The sequence below is a fragment of the Callithrix jacchus genome, chromosome 2 (genome assembly GCF_049354715.1).
Source record: "Callithrix jacchus isolate 240 chromosome 2, calJac240_pri, whole genome shotgun sequence".
Classification (NCBI taxonomy): Eukaryota; Metazoa; Chordata; class Mammalia; order Primates; family Cebidae; genus Callithrix; species Callithrix jacchus.
The window spans coordinates 26,521,263-26,546,296 of record NC_133503.1 but is presented as its reverse complement, the minus strand read 5'-3'; the positions used below and the strand labels follow the sequence as shown (position 1 = coordinate 26,546,296).

General features: G+C 38.5%; 1 protein-coding gene and 2 long non-coding RNA genes across 16 annotated transcripts in view; 2 read left to right on the top strand and 1 right to left on the bottom strand.

Moving 5' to 3' along the window:
- LOC144580716 (uncharacterized) overlaps window positions 1–25,034 on the bottom strand; it is a 611,731-nt gene that overhangs the window by 566,631 nt on the left and 20,066 nt on the right. For 8 of the 14 annotated variants that reach the window (XR_013530719.1, XR_013530725.1, XR_013530726.1 and 5 more), the window contains 4 exons: window positions 17,652–21,515; window positions 17,376–17,569; window positions 16,489–16,558; window positions 13,923–14,036 (listed from right to left, as the gene is read on the bottom strand). This is a non-coding gene — a long non-coding RNA (uncharacterized LOC144580716). Of the gene's footprint in view, window positions 1–13,922; window positions 14,037–16,488; window positions 16,559–17,359; window positions 17,570–17,651; window positions 21,516–25,034 lie in introns of all 14 variants that reach the window. The other 6 variants (XR_013530721.1, XR_013530717.1, XR_013530724.1 and 3 more) reach the window with 4 other exon arrangements.
- On the top strand, window positions 969–17,703 carry LOC118150125 (uncharacterized). Its single transcript, XR_004737989.3, has 3 exons — window positions 969–1,198; window positions 15,040–15,161; window positions 17,406–17,703. It is a non-coding gene; the product is annotated as an uncharacterized LOC118150125 (long non-coding RNA).
- On the top strand, window positions 22,396–23,461 carry LOC100409442 (putative NBPF family member NBPF5). Its single transcript, XM_078365962.1, is given in 2 exon segments — window positions 22,396–23,067; window positions 23,069–23,461. Coding segments are annotated over 2 exon segments (1,065 nt in total).

Sequence of the window (25,034 nt, the reverse complement as noted above, 5' to 3'; positions counted from 1 at the left end):
TTCACAATAGGCACTTAGGTTGATTCCATATCTTGGCTATCAGTGGATGAATGGATAAAGGAAATGTATTGTATACACACAATGGAATACTACTCAGACTTTATAAAGAAGAAAATCCTGTCATTTGCAACAATATAGATGAACCTAGAGGACATTATGTTAAGTGAAATAATCCAAGCACAGAAAGACAAATTCCGTATGATTGATCTTACATATGAAATTGAAAAAAGTTAAACAAATAGAAGCGGAGAGTAGAAAGTGATTACCAAAGGCTAAGATGGGGGCTAGGGGATAGGAAGGTGAAATGTTAGTCAAATGAAAGAAAATTTCAGTAAGAAGGAAGAAATAAATTCAACAGATCTATTGTACAACATTCTGACTATAGTTAATAGCAATATATTTCTTGTAAATCTGAAAACTGCTATGAGAGATTTTGTGTTCCCACCACAAAAAAAGTGATCAGTATGTGAAGTAACACATATGCTAATTAGCTTGAGTACAAATAGCCATTCTATAATGTTTATATATTTCAAAACTTGTACACAATAAATATATGCAACTTTTATCAATTTAATGATAAATGAAAATGTTTAAAGATATTTAAAAGCCCTGGCCTGAAGTATGACTAAGTCATTTCCTTATATCAGGAGAAAAAAATTAAACTTTAAAGATTTAAAGAATTTAAATTTAATTTAAAGAAAAAAAATTAAACTTTAAAGTTCTTATAGCACAGAGCATGGGGCCAATGGGAACTAAAATACTTTGGCTCTGGGTGAGGCACAATTTGCACGGAGTTGGAAGGTGCACCTGTCAGTTGCTTGGTTTACCTATACCTCAGAGCCCTGTATCTTCCTGAAGGAGAAAGGGAACTAGTGCTTTGCAAGTGGGTCTCTCATAATCACTTAATTATGATTATTCAGACACAAAAGGAAATTCTGGAATTAGCAACCACAGTAATCAGCATTCTTCCCATTTTGAAGATGAGGACATGTAGTACACAGCACAGGTAGTATATAGCAAAGCCCAAACTCAACATGTCTGTGTGATCTTAGCCCTGAGCTATCATTTCAAGAGAAGACATCAAGAACTAAGGCCACAGGCAAGAAACAAAGAAGCTGGGATTAGCAGCTTGTGACATCAGAGAACACAGGCAACGTCTCGGAGCTCCACTGCGGCAATGGAAGGAACTTAGAAGGAGGTATTTCAGTGACTTGACCAAATCAGATTTTAACATTTCAACCAATTATAAATTAATGACTGTGAACTCGCATGTTTGCTTAAGGGCCTCTGGATATGTCTTAGGGAAGGAATAGGAATGAATTTTAACAACTACCCACCAAGCTTATTTTTAATTGTTGAAGAGCAATGTTACCATTAAAAATTGGCATTATATACATAGAAAAATCAGGAGGACTACACACCAAAAAAATAAAGATTAGTTTTGTCTGCAGGGGGAAGAGAAAGATTATTATTATGGTTATCTTTCACTTTCTATATTATATATTTCTATGTTTGAAGTTTTCACATTGAGCATACCTTCTATATCTGGGGGAAAACAAGGTGGTTTTTTTAATCTTTGCAACAAAAAGAAAGATCAACAAAAATATTCAGAATATAAAATCATTTAGAAAATGATTTAAAAGTTAAAAACAGAAGTAAAGACATTAGAGCCAAGGAAAAAGAACTGGTATTTTAATTACCAGTATTCTTTGGTCTTTCACTTTCAAAAATATACATAAGGTGCAATGTGAAGGACATAAGAGGAAAGTGGCCACTTTATTATTACTTGGAGGAAGAGGATTCAGAAAGAACAAAGGAGCTCATTGACAGGTGTTACTGTAGTGATGTTATTAGAATGAAAAAAAGGGATTCAGAACCATAAGCATGTGTTTTATCTGTCGCACTTCTTTCTTCATGGAGACACAGTGAATTTGCAAACCAGCTACTGAAGAAAAGTGGCCAGGTAAAATAGAGACAGGGAACAGGAGCAGTTATTCCCCCTAGGAACTCAGTCAATTAAATGCAGCCTGGAAGGGATCTAATCTAATATCAAAGATGCTGTCAGGGGATCAGTTCCCCAGAGTTTAGGGTTAATGATGTAGAGCATGGCAGTCTGGCCAAGAGCAAAGAAAAAGAAACCTTACCGAGATCAGGTGTAACTAGAAAAGACCAGAATAAAATAAAGTAAGCATTTCCCAGAGTAATGTAGGACCTTGGGCAGAACCTTCTGCAGACATGTCACAATATTCTCCCTTGCAGCAGTCTTCAAGGGGTTGGGTCCTCCAACAGTTAGCAAGTTTTGCTGTAAATTAAAATTATAATCAGCACTGAAGACTAGCCTCCTCTGACATAATTCATAAGTCCTGAGGTTTTAATCTAGTAAGCCCCAAAGTCCCTCTCCCAGCCAGGGTACAACTAAATGAATCTCATTAATCTTGAAAGTTTTTTAAAAAATTAATTTATTTATTTTAATAATATTTATTATTTATGATGCTTTAAGTTCTGGGGTACATGTGCCGAATGTGCACATTTGTTACATAGGTATACATGTGCTATGGTGGTTTGCTGAACCCATCAACCTGTCATCTACATTAGGTATTTCTCCTAATGCTATCCCTCCCCTATCCCCCAACCCCCTGTTATCCCTCCACTAACCTTCCGTCCCCCAACAGGCCCCAGTGTATGATGTTCGCCTCCCTGAGTCCATGTGTTCTCATTGTTCAACTCCTACTTATGAATGAGAACATGCAGCATTTGATTTTCTGTTCCTGTGTTAGTTTGCTGAGAATGATGGCTTTCGGCTTCATCCATGTCCCTGAAAAGGACATGAATTCATTCTATCTTATGGCTGCATAGTATTCCATGGTGTGTATGTGCCACATTTTCTTTATCCAGTCTAACACTGATGGGCATTTGGCTTGGTTCCAAGTCTTTGCTATTGTGAATAGTCCTGCAATAAACATACATGTGCATGTGTCTTTATAGAATGATTTATAATCCGTTCAGTATATATCCAGCAACAGGATAGCTGTGTCAAATGGTATTTCTAGTTCTAGATTCTTGAGGAATTGCCACACTGGCTTCCACAATGGTTGAACTAATTTATACTCCCACCAACAGTGTAAAAGCATTCTTACTTTTCCACATCCTCTTGTGCCAGTTTTCAAAGAGAATGCTTTCAGCTTTTGCCTATACAGTATACTTGCTGTGGGTTTGTCATAAATAGCTCTTATTATTTTGAGGTATATTACATCAATACCTAGTTTACTCAGTGTTTTTAGCATGAAGGGGTGAATTCTATCGAAGACTTTTCCTACATCTATTTTGATAATCATGTGGTTTTTGTCATTGGTTCTGTTTATGTGATGGATTATGTTTACTGATTTGCATATGTTGAACCAGCCTTGCAGCCCAAGAATGAAGCCGACTTGATCATGGTGGATAAGCTTTTTAATGTGCTGCTGGATTCAGTTTGCCAGTATTTTATTGAAGATTTTTGCATCAATGTTCATCAAGGATATTGGCCTCAAATTTTGTTTTTGTTGTTGTTGTTGTTGTTGTTGTTGTTGTGTCTCTGCCAGGTTTTGTTATCAGAATGATGCTGGCCTCAAAAAATGAGTTAGGAGGAGCCCCTCTTTTTCCATTGTTTGGAACAGTCTCAAAATGAATGGTACTAGCTCCTGTTTGTACCTCTGGTAGAATTTGGCTGTGAATCCGTCTGGTACTGGGCTTTTTTTGGCTGGTAGGCTATTAATTATTGCGTCAATTTCAGAACTTGTTATTGGTCTATTCAGAGATTTGACTTCTTCCTGGTTTAGTCTTGGGAGGGTGTATGTGCCCAGAAATATGTTCATTTCTTTTAGATTTTCTAGTTTACTTGCCTAGAGGTGTTTATAGTATTCTCTGATGGTAATTTATATTTCTGTGAAATCAGTGGTCCTATCATCCCCTTTATCATTTTTTCTTGTGTCCATTTAATTCTTCTATCTTTTCTTCTTTATTCATCTGGCTAGTGGTCTATTTTGTAAATCTTTTCAAAAAAACAGCTTCTGGATTCGCTGATTTTTTGAAGGGTTTTTTTCTGTCTCTATCTCATTCAATTCTGCTCTGATCTTAGTTATTTCTTGCTTCTGCTAGCTTTTGAGTTTTTTTGCTCTTGCTTCTCTAGTTCTTTTAGTTGTGATGTTAGGGTTTCAATGTCAGATCTTTCCTGCTTTCTCCTGTGAACATTTAGTGCTATAAATCTCCCTCTAAATGCTGCTCTTGCTCTGTCCCAGAAATGCTGGTACATTGTGTCTTTGTTCTCATTGGTTTCAAATAACTTATTTATTTCTGTCTTAATTTTGGTATTTATCCAGTAGTCATTCAGGAGCAAATCATTCAGTTTCCATGTAGTTGTGTGGTTTCGAGTGACTTTCTTAATCCTGAGTTCTAATTTGATTGCACTGTGGTCTGAAAAACTGTTATGATTTCCATTCTTTTGCATTTGCTGAGGAGTGCTTTACTTCCAATTATGTAGCTGATTTTATAATAAGTGCTATGTGGTGCTAAGAAGAATGTATATTCTATTGATTTTGGGTGGGGGATTCTGTAGGTGTCTATTATGTCTCCTTAGTCCAGAGCTGAGCTCAAGTCCTGAATATTGGTGTTAATTTCTGTCTTGTTGATCTGTCTAATATTGACAGTGGGGTACTAAAGTCTCCCATTATAATTGTGTGTGAGTCTGTCTCTTTGTATGCCTCTAAGAACTTGCTTTATGAATCTGGGTGCTCCTGTATTGGGTACGCATATATTTAGGATAGTTAGTTCTTCTTCTTGCATTGATCCCTTGACCATTATGTAATGTCCTTCTTTGTCTTTCTTTATCTTTGTTGGTTTAAAGTCTATTTTATCAGAAACTAGGATTGCAACCCCTGCTTTTTTTTGCTTTCCATTTGCTTGGTAAATCTTCCTCCATACCTTTATTTTGAGTCTACATGCATCTTTACACATAAGATGGGTCACTTGAATACAACACACTGATGGGTCTTGACTCTTGATCCAATTTGCCAGTCTGTGCCTTTTAATTGTGGCATTTAACACATTTATATTTAAGGTTAATATTGTTATGTGTGAATTTGATCCTGCCATTATGATGCTAGCTGGTTATTGTGTCCATTATTTGATGCTGTTTCTTAGTGTTGATGATCTTTATATTTTGGTTTGATTTTGCATTGGCTGGTATTGGTTTGTCCTTTCCATATTTAGTGCTTCCTTCAGGACCTCTTGTAAGGCAGGACTGGTGGTTACAAAATCTCTCAGTATTTGCTTTGTCGTAAAGGACTTTATTTCTCCTTCGCTTATGAAGCTTAGTTTGGCTGGATATGAAATTCTGGGTTGAAAATTCTTTTAGGAATGTTGAATATTGGCCCCCACTCTCTTCTGACTTGTAGGGTTTCTGCAGAGTCATCTGCTGGTAGTCTGATGGGCTTCACTTTGTAGGTAACCCAACCTTTCTCTCTGGCTGCCCTTAATATTTTTTCCTTCATTTCAACCTTAGTGAATCTGATGATTATATGTCTTGGGGTTGCTCTTCTCAAGGAGTATCTTTGTGGTGTTCTCTGTATTTTCTTAATTTGAATGTTGGCCTGTCTAATTATGTTGGGGAAGTTCTCCTGGATAATATCCTGAAGTATGTTTTCCAACTTGGTTCTATTCTCCCCATCACTTTCAGTTACACCAATCAAACATAGGTTTGGTCTTTTCACACAGTCCCATATTTCTTGGAGGCTTTGTTCATTCTTTTTCATTCTTTTATGTCTAATCTTTCCTTCACATTTTATTTCATTATGTCGATCTTTAATCTCTGATATCCTTTCTTCTGCTTGATTGATTTGGCTATTGATATTGTGTATGCTTCATGAAATTCTCATGCTGCGTTTTTCAGCTCCATCAGGTCATTTAAGTTCTTCTCTAAATTTGTTAGTCTAGTTAGCAATTCCTCTAACCTTTTATCAATGTTCTTAGCTTTCTTGCATTGGGTTAGAACATGCTCCTTTAACTCGCAGGACTTTATTACCCATCTTCTGAAGCCTACTTCTGTCCATCCATCAAACTCATTCTCTGTCCAGTTTTGCCAGCAAGGGAACAAAACTTGACAGGCAATTGTCCACTTAGGTAAAAATCAGTGACCAAGACATATGAAGCCAAGGTGAAATGCTGAATGCTAAGCTTTCAATAGATGTAATCTACACAGCCCTCTTTTTAACGGGCTTTGGATTTGTGAAAATAATCTTTTACTATTTCACAGGTGAAGTGACATGAAGTAAGAAAGAAATAACCCATCACTCATTCCAATAAACAGTCAAATATACTACGGCTCATATCTGAACCTTCAAAAGTTACTAATTCATAAGCAACTTTTTTTGATTTCATAAATTTCATTTCCAGCAATATGGCAGAATAGGTACCCTAGAAATTTGTTTCAACTGAAGAATAATCCTCTTCTATTTCTTTTCTTCTCTTTCCCAATCACAATCTAGAAGTTACTGTGATAATCAGCTCTTTTTTTTAGCTGTATACATTGACAGTAAAATAAATAAATAAAACCACAATGCCCTTTAAGCCTTTGACAGATGCTATGCTTTTTACTTTATTAAATGTTTTTATTTAACTCTTTTATTAAATTTTTTGATTGGTTAACTTTTTCATAATCAGTAAATATTGAGTCAGCTAATAGAAAGGCTCTTATATGAGACTCAGAGAGAAACCCTTTTTTTAACCTTTACTGGAATTACTCTCTTTAATGGAAACCAAAGAACAAACAACTCAATAATACAGTCATTACAGGCCCTTTGGAAAAACAATAAAAAATATAATGCATTGCTCAAGCTGTCATGGAAGCCTTACCATTACTTAGAGTTTAATGGGTCTGAAAATACTAGTGAGAAGGGATTAAACTACTTTCCCCTCTTGGAAAACTGTTAACTCTTCTAGGATATCATTCAGAGAGTTCAGTGAGCCAGTTTACTAAATGATGCATTAGTGGCCTCTAAAAATTAATGGACCTTTTAGAGCTTGCTACTTATTACCTGATGCTGAGGTCCAGGGCTAGGCACTGTTCAGAGAAAAAAAAATTAAGGCAGGCAAACACAAATGCTCACATTGGCAAATTAAAATGAGTGTGAGGTTTGCTACAGCATATTACCTAATTCTGAGAGTACTCATGGCTTTAGCGTATGGCATTTACTTATGACTTACTAAATGCAACACATCAGGCTCATTACATTACACACATTAGCACATTTAATCTTCACAACAACTCTGTGAGGTAGGTAGCAGTATTTCCTCCAATTTTTAGAAGGAAACTAAGACTTAGGTATAAAAAGAAAAAAAGAATCCAACAAATCCCCATGAAGAAAAGATTATGGCTACAAATTTTTAAATTACATAACAAGAAGACTGAACATTTTTATTCCTGGACTACTGCCCAGAGGCCAAATGGCCACTATGTCTCTCAAGATGGGAGACTGTAACTCAAGAATGTGTATTAGTACACAATTTCAGAAACACAGCGAATTCCAACCACAGAATTTAAATAACAAATAGCAGTGGATAATATAATACCAAGGGAAACCACAAGCACATTTAAAGACTTAAATGTAAGACCTCAATTGTAAGAATCCTAGAAGGACAGAATTAAACTAAGCTTCTGCACAGCAAAAGAAACTATCAACAGAGCAATGAGACAGCCTACAGAATGGAAGAAACTATTTGCAAACTATGCATCTGACAAAAGTCTAATATCTAGGATGTATAAAAAACTTAAATACAACAAACAAAAAATAAATAATTCTATTAAAAAGTGGGCAAAGGACACAAACAAACACTTTACAAAAAAAATGTACAAGTGGCCAATGATCACATGAAAAAAAATGCTCAATCAACATTACAAATCATTAGAGAAATGCAAATCAATACCACAATGAGATACCATCTTATACCAGTTAGAATGGCTATTACTAAAAAGTGAAAAAACAGGCTGGGCATAGTGGCTCTTGCCTGTAATCTCAAGACTTTGGGTGCTTAAGACAGGGGGATCACTTAAGGCCAGGAGTTCAAGATCAGCCTGGTCAACATGGTGAAACCCTGTCTCTACTACAAATACAAAAATTAGCCAGGCATAGTAGCACACACCTGTAACCCCAGCTACTTGGGAGGCTGAGACATGAGAATCACTTGCACTCTGGAGACAAAGGTTACAGTGAGCTGAGATTGCACCACTGATCTCCAACCTTGGTGAGAGAATGAGACTCTGTCAAAAAATAAAAATTAAAAAACAGCAGAAGATGCTGACAAGGTTGCAGAAAAAGCAACACTTATACACTATTGGTAGGAATGGAAATAGTTCAGCCACATTGGAGAGCAGTTTGGTGATTTCTCTAAGAACTTAGAACAACCATTCAACCCATCAATTCCATTGCTGTGTATATCCAAAGGAAAGTAGGTCACTTATACTAAAAAGACACTCATGTACTCGTATGTTCATCACAGCACTATTCATAATAGCAAAAACATGGAATCAAACTAGGTGCTCTCAATGGTGGATTGAATAAAGGAAATGTGTGGTACATATACACCATAAAATATGCAACCATAAAAAAGAATAAAATAATATCCTTGGCTGCAACATGGATGCAGCTAGAAGCCATTATCCTAAGTGAATTAACACAGAAACAGAAAAACAAAAACTGCATGTTCTCACTTATAAGTGGGAGCTAAGCATTGGGTACTCATGGACATAAAGATGGCATCAATACACTGGGCATGGTGGCATACGCCCATAATACCAGCACTTTGGGAAGCCAAGATGGGAGAATCGCTTGAGCACAGAAGGTAGAGGCTGCAATGAGCTGTGATCATACCACTGTACTCCCACCTGGGTAACAAAGAAAGACCCTGCCTCAAGGGAAAAAAAAAAAGATGGCATCAATAGACTGGAGACTGATAGAAGAAGGTGGAAGGGAGCTGGGGAAGAGTTGAAAACCTGTTAGGGACTATGTTCAATATTTGGGCGACCGAAGCATTTGGATCCCAAACCCTATCATCATGCAATATACCCATGTAACAAACCTGCACATGTACCCTCTGAATCAAAAATAAAAGTTGAAAAAATAAATAACAGAAATACACACATACACAACATACTTGTGTACACATATGTGCATATATATGTATACTTGTATGTGCATAAATATCTAAGAGAAAATGACAAACTTTTACATGATAATAGTTCCATGTGTTTACAAAAGCAACAACAGCCAAATCATAGAGGCTATCCACTTGAAGTGCCATCAGCAGAAAACAATCTGATCTTCAGCTTACTTCTCCATATCATGATCATCTAGGCAGATGAAGAGATTGTCATCAGAGGACAGCCTGTAAAACTTGACTTGCTTTGGAAGGCAGTAAAGGTTCCTTACCAAAATTTATAAAATCCATGACATGTGCCGGGTACCAAATTTATGTAAATTCCAAAATGCTAAAGCAAAAATGCTTTTGAAATACAAATGGGTTAAATATATGACAAAAGAAAACATTATTTCACATAAGATAGAATAAAGTCATACCTACTTCCCAACCTCAGCCCTTACCAAAGAAGACACAAACGTCTTAAACAAAAATAGGTCAATAACTCTACAAGGAAAATTGGGACATGCCTATTATATAAGGTTGTTATCGGTCAAGATAGCTAAGTAGGTCCACCAATATTCTCTGTGCTTTACAGGCATTCTATCTTGGGAGGATTATGATCTGATACACTGCAGCTATATCTATCTACACCTTTGTGCCATCCCGTGTATCAAATATTAACTCAATAAATCTAAGTCAAACAGTTCTAATAGTAAATATCTAAGAGGAGATCATAAGTTAGGCCACAACAAAATTGAAAAGAGTTTTGTTTCATCTATTTAATACTAGGAATTATGTTTTGTTAACTACACTGAGATGGGTTTTAGAATCATTCTGAATTGGATCCAAATCCTGCCTCCTTTTCTTTCCTCCCATATCCATTCTTCCAGCAAACGTTCACAAGCACATACCTCTGCTAAACATGCTGGATACTGGGGATATAACTAACAATTGATCTGATAAACTGACAGTTTAATTGTGTAACCAACCTAGGAGCTCTTGGCCTCAGTTTCATGATTGGTGAAATGGGAATAACACCATATATCATGGAGTAGTTGTGAGTCTGATGCGAGAATGCCTGACATAATGCCTGGCATGTGCTCAACAAACCCTAGTTCCCTTTTACTTCCCAGCCTGAAGGTAGAACTCAGAGGGGGATAGTCGTATATCCTCTTTCACATGTACGAGAACCCTACTCTCACATCATTTGGTAGGCTAGTGAATTCATATAGGAAGAAACTAAGATTCAAAAAAGTTAAGTGATTTATCTGGGGTCACCCTCTAAGTAATGACATCATTTGGACAAAAATACCTAGTTCTTTCAACTGCCACCCTCCAACAGAGTTATCTTTCATTAGATTATATTTCAGACAGACTACAGTGTATGTATTGTGGATGTGTTCAGAATAATTGGAAGAGTATTTCTCCATGAAGGGTTGATCCACAGAACATGAGTATAGAGATGAAAAAGGGATAGTGCAGTAATCTGAATCTAAAAGCAGTGGAGCACTTCACATAAAGGAATCTGCCTTGAGAGAATGATTTTGTTGGAGAGACATACTTAGCTAAAGGTGGCCTTGCAATAAGAAAATTAGAAGAACCACTCTTCACACCTCACTTTCTGTCAGCCCCTCAGTCTCCTAGAGGGACACATTAGGCTAATCCAATTAGAAGCCAGAAGGCAAGGGGTCACCATCGACAAAACCTTTGCTAGCCAGCTTCCTGGCCACTGAGAGGAGAGAAAAGTAGAAAGCAGATTGGAAGGGGGTAAAAAAAGCAATAATAATAATGAGAAGAAAACGGATTGGAAGGGGCAGGTGTAAGATGTGCAGTACAAGCTCCAAAAGTGCTAACTTAAATGTTTACCACTGTTGTTTAGAACTCTGAACACTTTTAGTCATGACTCGTTTTCCAAACTAAGCAATAAAAGTCTGTTACAGTCATAATACATCAAGAATGGAAATGCAGTAGAAACCCACTTCTCCAAACACAGACAAATGATTTATCACAGAAAAATCAAAGTGAGAGAGCTTTGTTGTTGTTGTTGTTGTTGTTGTTGTTTGATTTTTGTTTTTTAGAAACATGATCTCTCTATGTTGCCCAGACTGGAGTGCAGTGACAATTCATAGGCACGATCCTGGCACACTAAAGCCTAGAATGCCTGGACTCAAGTGATCCTCCTGCCTCTGCTTCAGGCAGGTGCCACTGTTCCCAGTTCAATGTGGGGAGTTTTTTATGTTAATATTTTGTTTGTTTGTTTTTGAGACAGTCTTGCTCTTTCACCCAGGCTGGAGTGCAGTAGTGTGATCTTGGCTGACTGCAACGTCCACCTCCCGGGTTCAAGTGGTTCTTCTGCCTCAGCCTCCTGAATAGCTGGGAATACAGGCATCTGCCACCATGTTCAGCTAGTTTTTTATATTTTTAGTAAAACCAGGCAACCACATTCTAGCCTGTGAGGATTATGATCTCATACACTGCAGCAATATCTATCTATACCTTTGTGCCAGCCCATCTATCAGTAGGTGTTTTCCTGATAAATATTAACTCATTAAATTAAATTCACCATGTTGACCAGGCTTGTCTTGAACTCCTAACATCAAGGGATTCACCTACCTTGACCTTCCAAAGTGCTGGGATTACAGCCATTGCACCTGGTTGTTATTTATTTTATTTTATTTTAGAGACAGTCTCACTCTGTAATACACTGGCGCAATCTCGGCTCACTACAACCTAGCCTCCTGGGTTCAAGTGATTCTCCTTGAATCCTGAATAGCTGAGATTACAGGCTCTCACCACCACTCCCAGCTATTTTTGTATTTTTAGTAGAGACAGAGTTTCGCCACATTGGCCAAGCTGGTCTTAAATCCCTGACCTCAGGTGATATACCCACCTTGGCCTCCCAAAGTGCTGGGATTACAGTCTTGAGCCACCATGCCTGGCCTGGCTGTTAATTTTTAAATGTACACAAATTGTGAGTTTTTGGTAAAAGTCCAAGTCCCTTTCTTTGATGTTAGTCTGCCACCAATAAAAGTTGCATATTCTCTCCCCTTAATAAATGCCTTCCTTAGCACATTACCATAATTTTCCTTCACTTATTTTTTTAAAGTTGTATGAGAACTTAAATACACTTGAGAAGCATTATTGGCACACAGCCCTTCTGGGTTAAAAAAAAATTTCAATTTTTTTACAATTATCTTTCCCACCCCAAATCAACAGCCATCTTTACTCTACTTTGAGTGTTTCCCAAGTATTCAACATAGTTCTTAATCTTTACTGGTTAATTTCATTATTTGTGTAATATTTAAATCACATAACAAAATAAAATTTAAAAAAGTCAAAAACGTTTAGAAATAAATACAACCATCTCATTTTGTGCAAATCTCACGTGTTGGGAACAGATAAACATGAGTGTGATAAAGAGTAGCTGGCTCACTGAAAGGCTTCAATCTGCTAAAAGCAACCAACAGTGCATTTTGCAAGGGGAATGGAAAACATGGGTTAATATGGCATACTGGTTAATAGAATTTAGTTAAGAGAGTCTGTTATAACTTTGTTCTAAAAATCTACCACTGATAACCCGATTCTAAAAGTCAATGTGCTCACTTAGCTCAAAAAATGTGTATTCACGAGATAAATAAAAAATGGGATGGATAGATAATATGGGCAGACAGACAGATGGAAAGAAAGGAGGCAGGCATTTGGAGATTGAACTCAGACCACTGTCAAATGCATGCCTTCTAGATCAGAAAACAGGAGGGGAAGAACAACAGGGATGATTCTGAAACCAATCTGTATGTACACTGGAATTGCACAATTAAGTAAATGGACAGCAGATGGTGGGAGCCAGGTTTCTCACTGTTGGAGTGAGAGATTTCAAACATGGACAAGAGACTAGAACAATCATGGAGTAATGGATTTGAGTTAGAGGTATCAGTATTAACCATGTTTAGCATGATGTTGATGCAGATGGACATGTAGAAACATTTACAGATGTGTGTATATACATTGCTACTACACACACATGTATTTTCTTACTCTATCTGCTGAGAAGACCTAGAAGCAATGACACCCCAGTAGCAATGAGCAAATCTAAAGCCCTGATCTTTGTTTCTAACATTTTTCATCAAGAGAAGCCAGAGCTCCTCTTAGAAATTACAGATTCTAGGGCCGGGGTAGGGAAGATACAAGATGAGCCTGAGTACTCTACAGTGCCAGGAGGTGAAGAAGTGCTAAAAATGAAACAAAACAAAAAGATAAATAACAACACACAAACAGTGGTAACACCAAGGAGAAACAGAAGCCAACTGAAAGAGCTCCCAACGGCCAAAGTTGGAGCAATCTGAGCAAGAAAATACAGTTGAAAGAAAAAAAAAAGGACAGAAAAGACAAATCTTCTATGTAACTAATTACAAATAATTTAAATAGACACATTGCCCTCAAAAAAGTGGAGCATAATTTCCACTTCTTAAGTATAGGCTGCTCATAATGACTTCATTCCAAAGGGTATAGCTTGGAAAGGGACCAAAACAAAGGAGCTTTACAGTAGAGAAATCTAACAAACACAATTTCAGCCAGATGTTCAGTTAATATCAACATATATGAGTCCTACTGATAGAATGTCCCCTTGATTCAATGTAATGAGAATGGCAGTTTGCCTCTTTACTACTCTTCCTCCCCAAAACTCATAACCCTAGTCCAATCATGAGACAAACATCACAAAAATCCCAATTGAGAGACAATCTATAAAATACCTGATCAGTACTCGTCAAAACTCTCAAGGTCATCAAAAACAAGGAGAGTGCCAGAATGGACAGGAGCACCAAGAGACATGACAAGCAAACATAATGTGCCATCCAGGTGGGCTCCTGAAACAGAAAAAAAAAAAAAAAAGACATTAAGTAAAAATTTAAAAAAACAAAGTATATATTTAATTATCAATAATGTATCAATATTGGTTCATTAATTGTGAAAAATGAACCATTCTAATGTAGTATATTAATAGTAGGGGAATCTGAGTGTGGGGCAGAACTCTCTACTATCTTGCAACTGTCCTGTGCATCTAAAACTATTTTAAAATGTGCAAGCTGGCTGGGCACAATGGCTCACACCTGTAATCCCAGCACTTTGGGAGGCTGAGGTGGGTGAATCACCTGAGGTCAGGAATTTGAGACCAGCCTGACCAATATGGTAAAACTCTGTCTCTACTAAAAATATAAAAATGAGCCAGGCATAACAGCATGTAGCCCCAGCTACTCAGGAGGCTGTGATAAGAGAATTGCTTGAACCTGGGCAGCAGAGGTTGCAGTGAGCCAATATCACCCTACTGCACTCCAGCCTGGGCAACAGAACAAGACTCCATCTCAAAAACAAACAAAAAAAAGTACAAGTTTACTTTTAAAAATCCAACAGGGAGGATATTTTTGACAACCACAAATCCATAATCTCTATGCAGTCTAAAGAAAAAATAAAGCTTATCCTTCTTATTTCCCCAGTCTCATTTCAAACAACTCTTTCTCCTTGCTAACCATTTTGGAAATCTCTCCAATCTTTAAGGATGACACTTCCTAAGAATTTTAAACATGCTGTTCTGCCAGAAAAACGCTCCCCTCTTTTCACCTGCCTGACACTTTCTTTTCCATCTGAAGTAAGTCACAAGACCTATTTCAAATGCTTAGCCATACATACACAAAAGCCATCCTAGGAAGGAACACAGCGGTATAGCCAATTTCTCTTTGACCTTAGTAGGAATCAGCAAAAAAAACAGCCGGTTCATAATGCAGACACATAGTAGGTACTTTCCTTAACAAAAGATAAGGGGTCTTTAGTGTTAGGAAATGTTAACCTCCTGTTCTCTGTTTTTCTTACAAGGACAACCAGGCTTTCCCTGCCATCTGGAGCCTAAAAACTGCCCTAATCAACTCCTTTGCCCAGCTCGCAACCAGAGGAGAAATGGAAATAATCAGTAAATGAGAAATAAGGGTCTATTTGAGGTGGGAGCTTCCCCGTCTGCAGAAACTATAAACCTGATCCCAATAACAAATCAGGAGATTGCAGGCAGCAGGTGCTACAAATCTGCATACCTTTTTCTGGTCTAAGTGCCCCCAGACAGCAATACTTTTGTTTTCCACAAACCCATAGAGGAAATATGATCTAAACTTCTCTGAAGGGATAAAAATAAACAAAAAATTTTGCTAAGATTGTATCCAATCACTTAGCAAGTGGACTGATTGGAAAAATTGGCGCAGGTTTTTGGGAGGTGGGCATTATTTTACATGGCTCGTTCTCCTGTGAGGACCTGGAATGGATAGCAGTGCGGTGTTAAAGATTTTGTCAGTTCCCTTTTCTTCTTTGCAGCACTTATTACACTTGTAATTATTTGTTTAATGTCCATGTCCCCCAATATAATACCACAGAGATTTTTTTCATTTTGTTAACCAAATCCACACCTTCTATTGTATTATTGTTACATAGTAGATGCTCAGTAAACAGACTTCCTGAATGATACACTATTTGTCTCTTAGTTTTTGGCATGTTTAAATGCAAGTGTGTGGAGAGGGGGGTGCTCTTAGGCGCTATGTATATATTCTACTCTGCTTTTACCCTGAAAATTATAACTTCTCAGTCTACATTATGCTCAATGATAGAAGATTTTAAGTAGAAGTTTATAATTAATTAGTCTTTTTTTAAAAGCATAGAACATGTCTGTTCATCACCTTTGAAAGACCTGGCTAAATAGTTCCTTAAATATTCCAGTTAATCCAGCCATGGGGAGTATTAAATATTTAGGAATGTAGTGCAAACTACTTTGTCAGAATAGTTCCATTTAAATTACACTCCCCTGTTACCAATTGTAGCTGATGATTTAATTAGGTGGATGGAGTTAGTTACAATGATAATTAATAAGCTCTGTTAATGTCATCAAAGTTTCTATTCTCCAGAGTGGTGGGAACAGCACACACACACACACACACACACACACACACACACACGCACCCCTCTGCCTAGTGAGGAACATGGCCTACTTCTTACAAAATTCATTCTGTGTCTTCTCCTCCAGTGATAAGCCTTGTTTTGTTTGGTATCTTCATACTAATTACAGCAACAGCTTTGTTTTGCTTTGTGTGAAAGATTACTTCACTTGATTATATTTGCAGAGAGAGTAGGCACTTTGCAGCTAAAACAAAGTACCCAAAAGGACAATTTCATGTTCTTTCTTCAAAGTATTCATAAGAGCTGTTCTTACAGTTAAAACAGAGTCAAATAAAGAGTATCAGAAAACTAATATGTAAATAAAACTAAGTCTTTATAGACTATTACCTTTTTAAAACACTGTTTTGGAGACCAGACGTGGACTCCAAAAAAACTGTTTCTCGTCTTCTCCATGAAACTACAGTTGGAAAAATGAGAAAAATATCCCATTGAACTCTAAATTTGACTCAAAAGCTGACAGCTCCAAGAGCAGTTTCCTATATCTTGCTCAGGAGGAAGATAGACAGGGATACAGAGTGGAAAGAGAGAATTTCATATACAGTTGTGGCAGAAGCCATTGTGACCTGTTGGTCGTAGCCACTTTACATGGTATTTACAAATGCAAGAGCTTTTCACTTCTCATCTGGTAAGCTGAAAGTGATCTCAGTAATGATGAATTCTGTTCCCAATTCTCCAGTTATCCAAACAACAAACTCTATGCCACTTGCTCATTGGGACAAGAATAAAAACAGAAATAGTATTAGTTGTACGAGAAAAATGAGCATTTTAAAGGCTCCTTTAAAAAAGTCAATACAGTGTATCCAAATTAAACTTCTTTAAACTGACAGAGAATTTGAGTCTCTGCATCGAAATGGATTAAGACTTACTTGCCGTCAGAGAATCATTAGAAAACAAATTCAAGAGAAAGGATTAGTTCATCTCTTGAACCAATTAGAGTCACTATCACCTAGAAAAAGTACAGTAGCCTTAAAAATGTGCCACATAGTTGGCAGTTTTTATTTGAGAGGAGGGGCAAACATCAGGAAAATCCCATGCAAAAATTGCAGTAGCAGAACACACTCATGGAGTTTGTCAGTGAGACTCAATGGAGATTCATTCACTCTTACAACTTGTTTACTACATACCCAATATAAACAAGGGCCTGCGCTTGAACTAAGTGGGACTAGGACAGAAGGTAGCACTGAGATACACCACTTACCTGCCATCAGATTTACCTGCATTACTCTGTTGCTCTCTCATTACAGCCCTCTGAGGTAGCTCAGCCTCTTCATTTCATGGGTGAGGAAATTAGTCAGCCAAGTTGGAAGGGGTCCCTGGAGAAACTGCAACGATCCTGCGCAATGAGGTGGAGCCTCGGGAAGTTCGTGCCCCGGCCCCGCCTCTTCCTACGTGGAACCTGGGATTCAAACTGCCGGGTGGGAAGCATTCTCTCAGACGCACTCGTGGTTCCCGTTTTCCCCTTTCACCCAATAAAACCCTGCTTTACTCACCCTTTAAGTCTCTGAGAGCCTAAATTTTTGTGGCCATGGGCCAGACAGGAACCCCATCTTTAGCTGAACTAGGGACAAATCCTGCAACAGAAACTTGGAGAGTGTTCACAACAGCTTTCTCAAAATCATCTACCTACGAAGTGGCAAAAGCAGCGTCCAAACGTCTTTCTGCTAATTCAAATCCCAGGTGATAAAGTTTGGCTCTGTGTCCCCACCCAAAACTCTTCTCCAATATGTAATCCCCACATGTGGAGGGAAGGCCTGGTAGGAGGTGATTGGATCATGGAGGCAGTTTCCCCTATTTTTTTTTCATGATAGAGAGTTCTCATGAGATCTGATCGTTTAAAAGTGGCAGTTTTTCCTGCATCCTCTCTATCTGTCCTGCTTATTTTGAAGAAGTTGCCTGCTACCCCTTTGCCTTATGTTATGATTGTTAAGTTTCCTGAGGCCGCCCCAGCCATGCAGAACTGTGAGTCAATTAAACTGCTTTCTTTATAAATTACTCAGTCTCAGGTACTATCTTTATAGCAGTGCAAAAATGGAGTAATACATCCATCATGCTAACTGCTGAAAGAGAACTAAAGTCATCATCTCTCCTCAAAACACTGATCCCTGAGCCACAACCAGAGAGGCAAGGCACATCGAAAGATCACTGAAATAAATGTTTCTGTGACAGCAAGAGGAACATGTAATATTTTAAGAGTTGAAAAATGAGGGAAGATTTGTAAGAAATAAAAAATAAAATTTAAACTGGGTGTGTGTTAGGTTTCGTCATGTGACTCATGCAGCATTGCAAAAGATAAAATATAAGCAAAAAAAAGTGTAATGTAAGTTTGAGACACAATGAATTATCCCTTTTGGTTCTGGGATAGGGAATGAGATGTAAGTAAGCAATGTTCAGTTGGTAATTTATAGCATCAGCTCTGGAGTGAGACTGTCTGGATTCAAATTTCATTTTGACCTCTTATTAGTTGCGTGAACTTGTGCAAACTCTCTTAAGCCTTAGGGTCCTCATGTGCAAAACAAGGATAATTGTACATATCACTAGATTTGTTGCAAATATTAAGTGACATGATGCATACCAGTCTTCTAAGGGAAAGTGCATAATAAGTGTTAGCTGTTGTCATTATATAGGGGGTAGAGAGAATTAAGCTTGAAATAGAAAACTGGAACCATACTAAAGACTGGTATGAATACCAATGGAAAGATTTTAGACAGCGTAATATAAGCAATAGACAGATAACACTGAAAGTTTTTGAGTCAAGGAGCTTTACAATAAAAGCTACACTTTAGAGAGAATAATGCTGTAGTCACGTCCAGGATGGACTGGAACAAAATGAAAGAGATTAGCATTCATGAATGAACTACCACAAAAATCCAAATAAATAAAGGTAAAGAAAGACACAGCCAACACCACAACCTAAAAGTAGTGGGATGGAACTAAATATAAATGAAGACACCAAAGATATTCCGTAATTGTGCATAGGATTATTAGCCTTCACATCCTACTACAGAGGTGGTCTGGGGTTAATGAGCCAAATATTAACTGATCCTACAAATGAACTCAGTCTGTAATAATAGGGGATCCAGAAACAAGATTCTATGACAACGATTGGCCATGTTACCTTGTAAATATTGTCTCCAAGTCTCTATGCTTTTTAATAAATGCATGGGATATAGTATTAAATATACAATTATTCCCACACTCAATACACTCAGAGTTTAGTATGAGACATATTAGTACATATATTAGTTGCTCAATCAATAATGACTGGAAGACTCAAGTATGATCACACCAAAAGCATTTCTGAGGTCAAGCAAATCAGAGTTGAAATACTAACCCACATGTTTATTAAATTTTTGACATTGGTAAATTATCTAGCATTCCTCACTTTAGTTTTCCTTATCTTGAAATAGAAATAATAAGTTACAAACTGACATAATTATATGAAGTTTAAACGAAAGTCTATCTTTGAAGGATGCAAAGACTAGAATTAAAAGATTTAGAATACAAATCAAGAAAAAATATTTAACATGTTTAAGGAATTGGAAAAAGAAATGGAAAATATGAAAGGGTGGGGGAAGCGACTATTAGAAATTGTCAGTAACATTTACAAAAGAATCAAAGAGAAGTTTTAGAACTAGAAAATACAACAGATAAAATTAAATACATATTGAAGGGCCGGGCGCGGTGGCTCAAGCCTGTAATCCCAGCACTTAGGGAGGCCGAGGCGGGTGGTTCATGAGGTCGAGATTTCGAGACCATCTTGGTCAACATGGTGAAATACCATCTCTACTAAAGATACAAAAAGTTAGCTGGACATGGTGGCACGTGCCTGTAATCCCAGCTACTCAGGAGGCTGAGGCAGGAGAATTGCCTGAACCCAGGAGGCGGAGGTTGCGATGAGCCGATATCACGCCATTGCACTCCAGCCTGGGTAACAAGAGCGAAACTCCGTCTCAAAAATAAATAAATAAATAAATAAATAAAATATATATTGAATGGGTTAAACAGTTTAGGCACCTCTGAAGAGATGATTAATTAACTAAAAGAAAGATCTAAAGAAATAACCCAGAATTCAGACAGGAGTTGAAAAGAAACACAATAAGGAAAAAAGAATAAAGGAGTTAAGGTATAAAAAGACTTAACACACTTTAATTGGAGTTCCAGAAATCATGGAAAAAAATACTTAGGAACATTTAAACATTTAAGATTGCTTTAGGACAGTAATGCTTTGGCTTGGGAAACCATAAATCTAAAGCAAGAATAAAAATAAACATCAAAAAGACACATTGTAATCACAACTGAAGTGTAACAAACACATAGAGAAAATCTTAAAAGCAGCTAAAGGGAAAAGACAAAGCTGCGGCCAACTGCACTCCAGTAACAAGGAAAGCCAGAAATCAGAGTAATAACATCTTCAGTTTTTAGAAAAAAATAACTATTAGTCCATAATTATAAATTTAACAAAACTAACTTTCAAGAAGAAAGGTCAAATAAACATTATTTAGACAAAAACTTTACAGCAAACATATACTCATTAAAGTTATTTGAAAAAAGGTACATCAGGTAAGTTGGGAAATAATTGCTGAAGAAAGGTCTAAAATGGAAGAAGGAATGTTGAACAAAAAGAAATGGTAACTGTGGATAAAAATTTACTCTAGGATATAGTGATGATGATTATGAAGTCATTTAATTTGCATGGTTAGAAAAACAAAATAGAAGTAAAGTATTTGATAACAAGAATATATTAGTTGGGAGTAAGCAGTATATGTTGAAGGGTCTTCAAATCCTTATAATGTCTGAATGGATGAGAGATTTAATTGTCAAACAAAATTTTAGAAATAAATCCAAACATCCTGAAACTGATAATACATGTAAATGAATACTTACAAAAAGAAAATAAAGATTTCTTTTACCACCCATTGCCAGGAGCATGGCTGAAACCCTTATAACAAAAGACATGAGGGAAAAGCATACAAGCAAAAAGCATACAAATTTATTTAATGTAGGTTTTACATGACACAGAAGCTTTTGGGAATAAATACCCAAAGGAATAGGAAAAAATTGCGTATTTTATGGACATCGTACAAAAGTATGGTTCAAGTATTAATAATCTGGGGGATCTGGCAAGGCCTGTTGTTCAGATTCTTCTTGACATCTCTGTGTCTTTAAAGATAAAGATGTTCTTTGGATATAGGGCGGGTACATCTGGAATGAAGTTTTCCTTCAGAGGAAGGTCAGATCCTTCTTTATGTTCTGCTTCAAGGGAAAAAGGTCAGAGGAAAATGAGAGTAATCTTTCGGCTTCTGTTGTTCCCACAAAGGAAAAGGTGCCATATTTTGGGGTAGTGGTCCTGAATCCTGTGAAAAGAAATAAATCAGATATACCAAGTAACTGTAATGCTAAATAAAGTCAGGAAAACAAATTTATATCAGATAACACAAGCTTTTGGGAGAAAAACATAATGAACAAAAAAGGATATTATAAACTGGTTAAAGGAGCAAAAATCAAAACAAGAAAAATGTAATGGAAATGAAAGAAAAGAAGGAAAATAAAGGTAAGGACAGAAATTAGTAAAATAGAGATGATTTTAAAAAAGCATTTTAATACAACAGCAAACTTCCGGCAAGACATATCAAGAAAAAGAATGGGTGTCCGAGCTCCCAGCAAGGCAACTGGCTTTACACAGAGTTCCTGGCTGGACTAGTTCTGCCTGAATTAGAAGGCTTAAGGCGGTACCTACTATCCCCACTCATATGCAGAATAGCAGGTTTGGTTTTGTGGCCTAACATACAGTCTATCTTTGAAGATGATCCCTATGCTGAGGAAAGGAATATGCGTTCTGCAGCCAGTGTTTTGAAACATTCTGCCTAGCATCTTGGCAGTCATGGCAACAGTGACATTGGAAGCGGAGGCTCCACCAATGCTCTTAGTAAGAAGGTCCCGGGGCAAGTCGTGCAGCAGTGAGTCCGGACCACAGAACATTTCTGCCCCCGCAGTGTCAGCCCATTCACGAAAAACCTTGACCAGTCAGAGTCTTGCTCTGTCACCCAGGCTGGAGTTCAGTGGCTCTGCGGTGTGGGTTGCTTTTGTATCTGGAATGTGTCTGACATCCTGAGATCTGGACCCATTTCAGGGAGCTTTAAGAGGAGCTCGAATCACTGACGGAATTGGACGGTGTTTGGAGATGCTTTGGCAGGACGAGGTCCCTGTTATACTTCTTCTGCCACCAACGTCAGCATGGTGGAACCTGCTGGACATTTATCCAGGGAGAGGGCAGAGATGAACATCCCAGAAATCAACCAGGAATTGCGCTCCCAGCTGGCAGAGAGCCAACAGCAGTTCCAAGACCTCAAAAAGAAATTTCCTGTAAGTCAAGCTACTGCCTACTGTCGGGCCAAGCAACTGAAGAAATACACTTCATGCTCAGGGCACAGAGAGTTGGTTTTAGCCCCCTCCGTTGGGATGAAGAACCCTCCGCAGCTGGAAGATGATGCACTCGAAGGCTCAGCAGACAACACACAATGGCGTCAAGTCACTGGCAAAATTCATGCCTCCAGTGTTCTGAAACCAAAGAAGATTAAAAGAAAACTCCCATTCAGCAAGTGGATCTGTTGGCCTTCATGCTCAGGGTGCAGAGAGTGTGAAGAATACAAACACATCAGAGACTGTCTGCTGAGGCATAAAGTGTAGTTCACAGAGGAGATGCTGGCAGAGGAGCTCAGGCAAGCTGAGGAGCTCAGGCAATATAAAGCCCTGGCTCACTCTCAGGCAAATCTGCTGACCCAGTTACAGGAGAAGTTAAGGGAAGTGAGAGATGCCTCCTGCTCACTGAATCAGCATTTCAAGGCCCTCTTCACTCCTGATGACCCTGACAAGTCCCAGGGTCAGGACCTCCGAGAGCAGCTGGCTAAAGGGTGCAAAGCCGGCAGAGAGTCATGTCAACAAGCTCAGCCCAGTTCCAGAAAATGATAAAGAGGAGGAGGAAGATGACACAGATGAGGTGGTCAAGAAAACACAGGAATCAGCTGCGCCCAGCGAGGTGCAGACGGCTGAGGAAAAGGAAGTCCCTCAGGACTCACTGGAGGAATGTGCTGCCACTTGTTCAAACAGCTACGGCCCTTCTAACTCCAACCAGCCTCACAGAAGCACCAAACTCACATTTGAGGAAGACAAAGTTGACTCTGCTCTGATTGTAGACAGTGAAAGCTCTCAGGATGAGTGGAAGGACACTCTAAACATTCTTTCAGGAAATCAAAATTATCATGAGGAAGAGGAAGGGAAAGCACCAGTGCCCCCAGGTTGAGCCAGGACTTACTAGAGGTGAAGGAGCAGGAAGCCCCAGAAGATTCCCTGGATGAAATTTACTCGACTCCTTGAGGTCAGCGTGAACTGTATGACTGCCACCAGCCTTATAGCAGCACCTCGTCCTCACTGGAGGATCAGCTCACGTGCTCTGCTCTGGATGTAGCCGCTTTCACCCAGGCCACCTGTCCCCAAGGGACTTGGAGTGGAGACTTGAGCCACCCCCTGTCAGAGGCACAGGCTTCACAGACACAGATGGAGCCAAGCACCCTGGTGCTGAGTTATTAGCGACTACAGCTGTATCAAGAGTTCCACTGTGGGAATGGCTTAGCCAAGAGGGTCCTTTCCTGTACCACCTGCAGCTTCATAGACAATGCTGATTCTGGAAACCAGTGGTCCTTCCAAGATTCTCATTGGTTTCACTACGGATTCTTACACCCTCAGCCAAGACCCAACCCACTGGCTCAGATGCACGATGTCTTGCCCACGTTCCCTGGAATCGAGCAGGAACCAGGCTCCCAAGCTTGTTTTAGGCTCCTCCGTTGGGATGAAGAACCCTCCACAGCTGGAAGATAATGCACTCGAAGGCTCAGCAGACAACACTCAAGGGCGTCAAGTCACTGGCAACATTCATGCCTCCAGTGTTCTGAAACAAAAGAAGATTAAAACTCCCATTCAGCAAGTGGATCTGTTGGCCTCATGCTCAGGGTGCCGAGGCACCAAATACTGTGAGAAGGATGCAAAGAATGAAAGGATGTCAGAAAAAAAGGGGGGGTCGCTAGCTTTTCCACTTGATAAAAATACACTAAAATGGCAAAGCAAGTTCAAGTCCAAGCACAAGTCACTGCAGGGATCCTTTGCTGAGGATTCAATTTTAGACCACAGAATGTTCTTGTTGATTTCAGCCCACTAGGCTCCTTTGATTCATCCCCTTCCAATTGTGATCGGTACCAAGGGAGTCCAATTCCCAGATGGTCAAACAGCATCGACAAGCCTTAGCCCTGCTCCTGTCAATTTCTATCCTGTAGAGAACAGGAGTCCACAGCAGCTGGCAGGGGACAGCATGTCACCCGGGACTCTGTCAGGGCAGAGTATCAACAATGTTATCTTCTTGCTGAAAATGCTTTGTTTGTAGAGGACAGGTCAGCTGTCTGGCTCAAAGGTCTACATTCTGAAGTCGACTGAAAGTGTCCTCATGATTAAATTCAGCTTAAACATTTTGCCAGGAGCACTGCCGAGTCAATGCTATGAGCTTCCTACCTCAGTTCCTCTGCGGGCAGAAGAGGACCAGTGTGTCCATCCCCATTTTCATGATACTAGCTAGAATGGTCACTTGGTTAAGGAGAAGTCTAGGAGCTCTGTCCCTTGTAAAGACACCTTATTTGTAATTAATTTGAAAAGTGGTTTGAAAAACTCTAAACATCTATATTCTAACCATCTTCCTCTGACCATTTTATCATCAATTAATCACCCCCGTCTGTGTTAGTTATTATATTTATATTTGTACATTGGGAATATTCTCTCTCAAATTTTTACTATGTACTTGTTTTTACTGGCATTCTTCACAAAAAAGA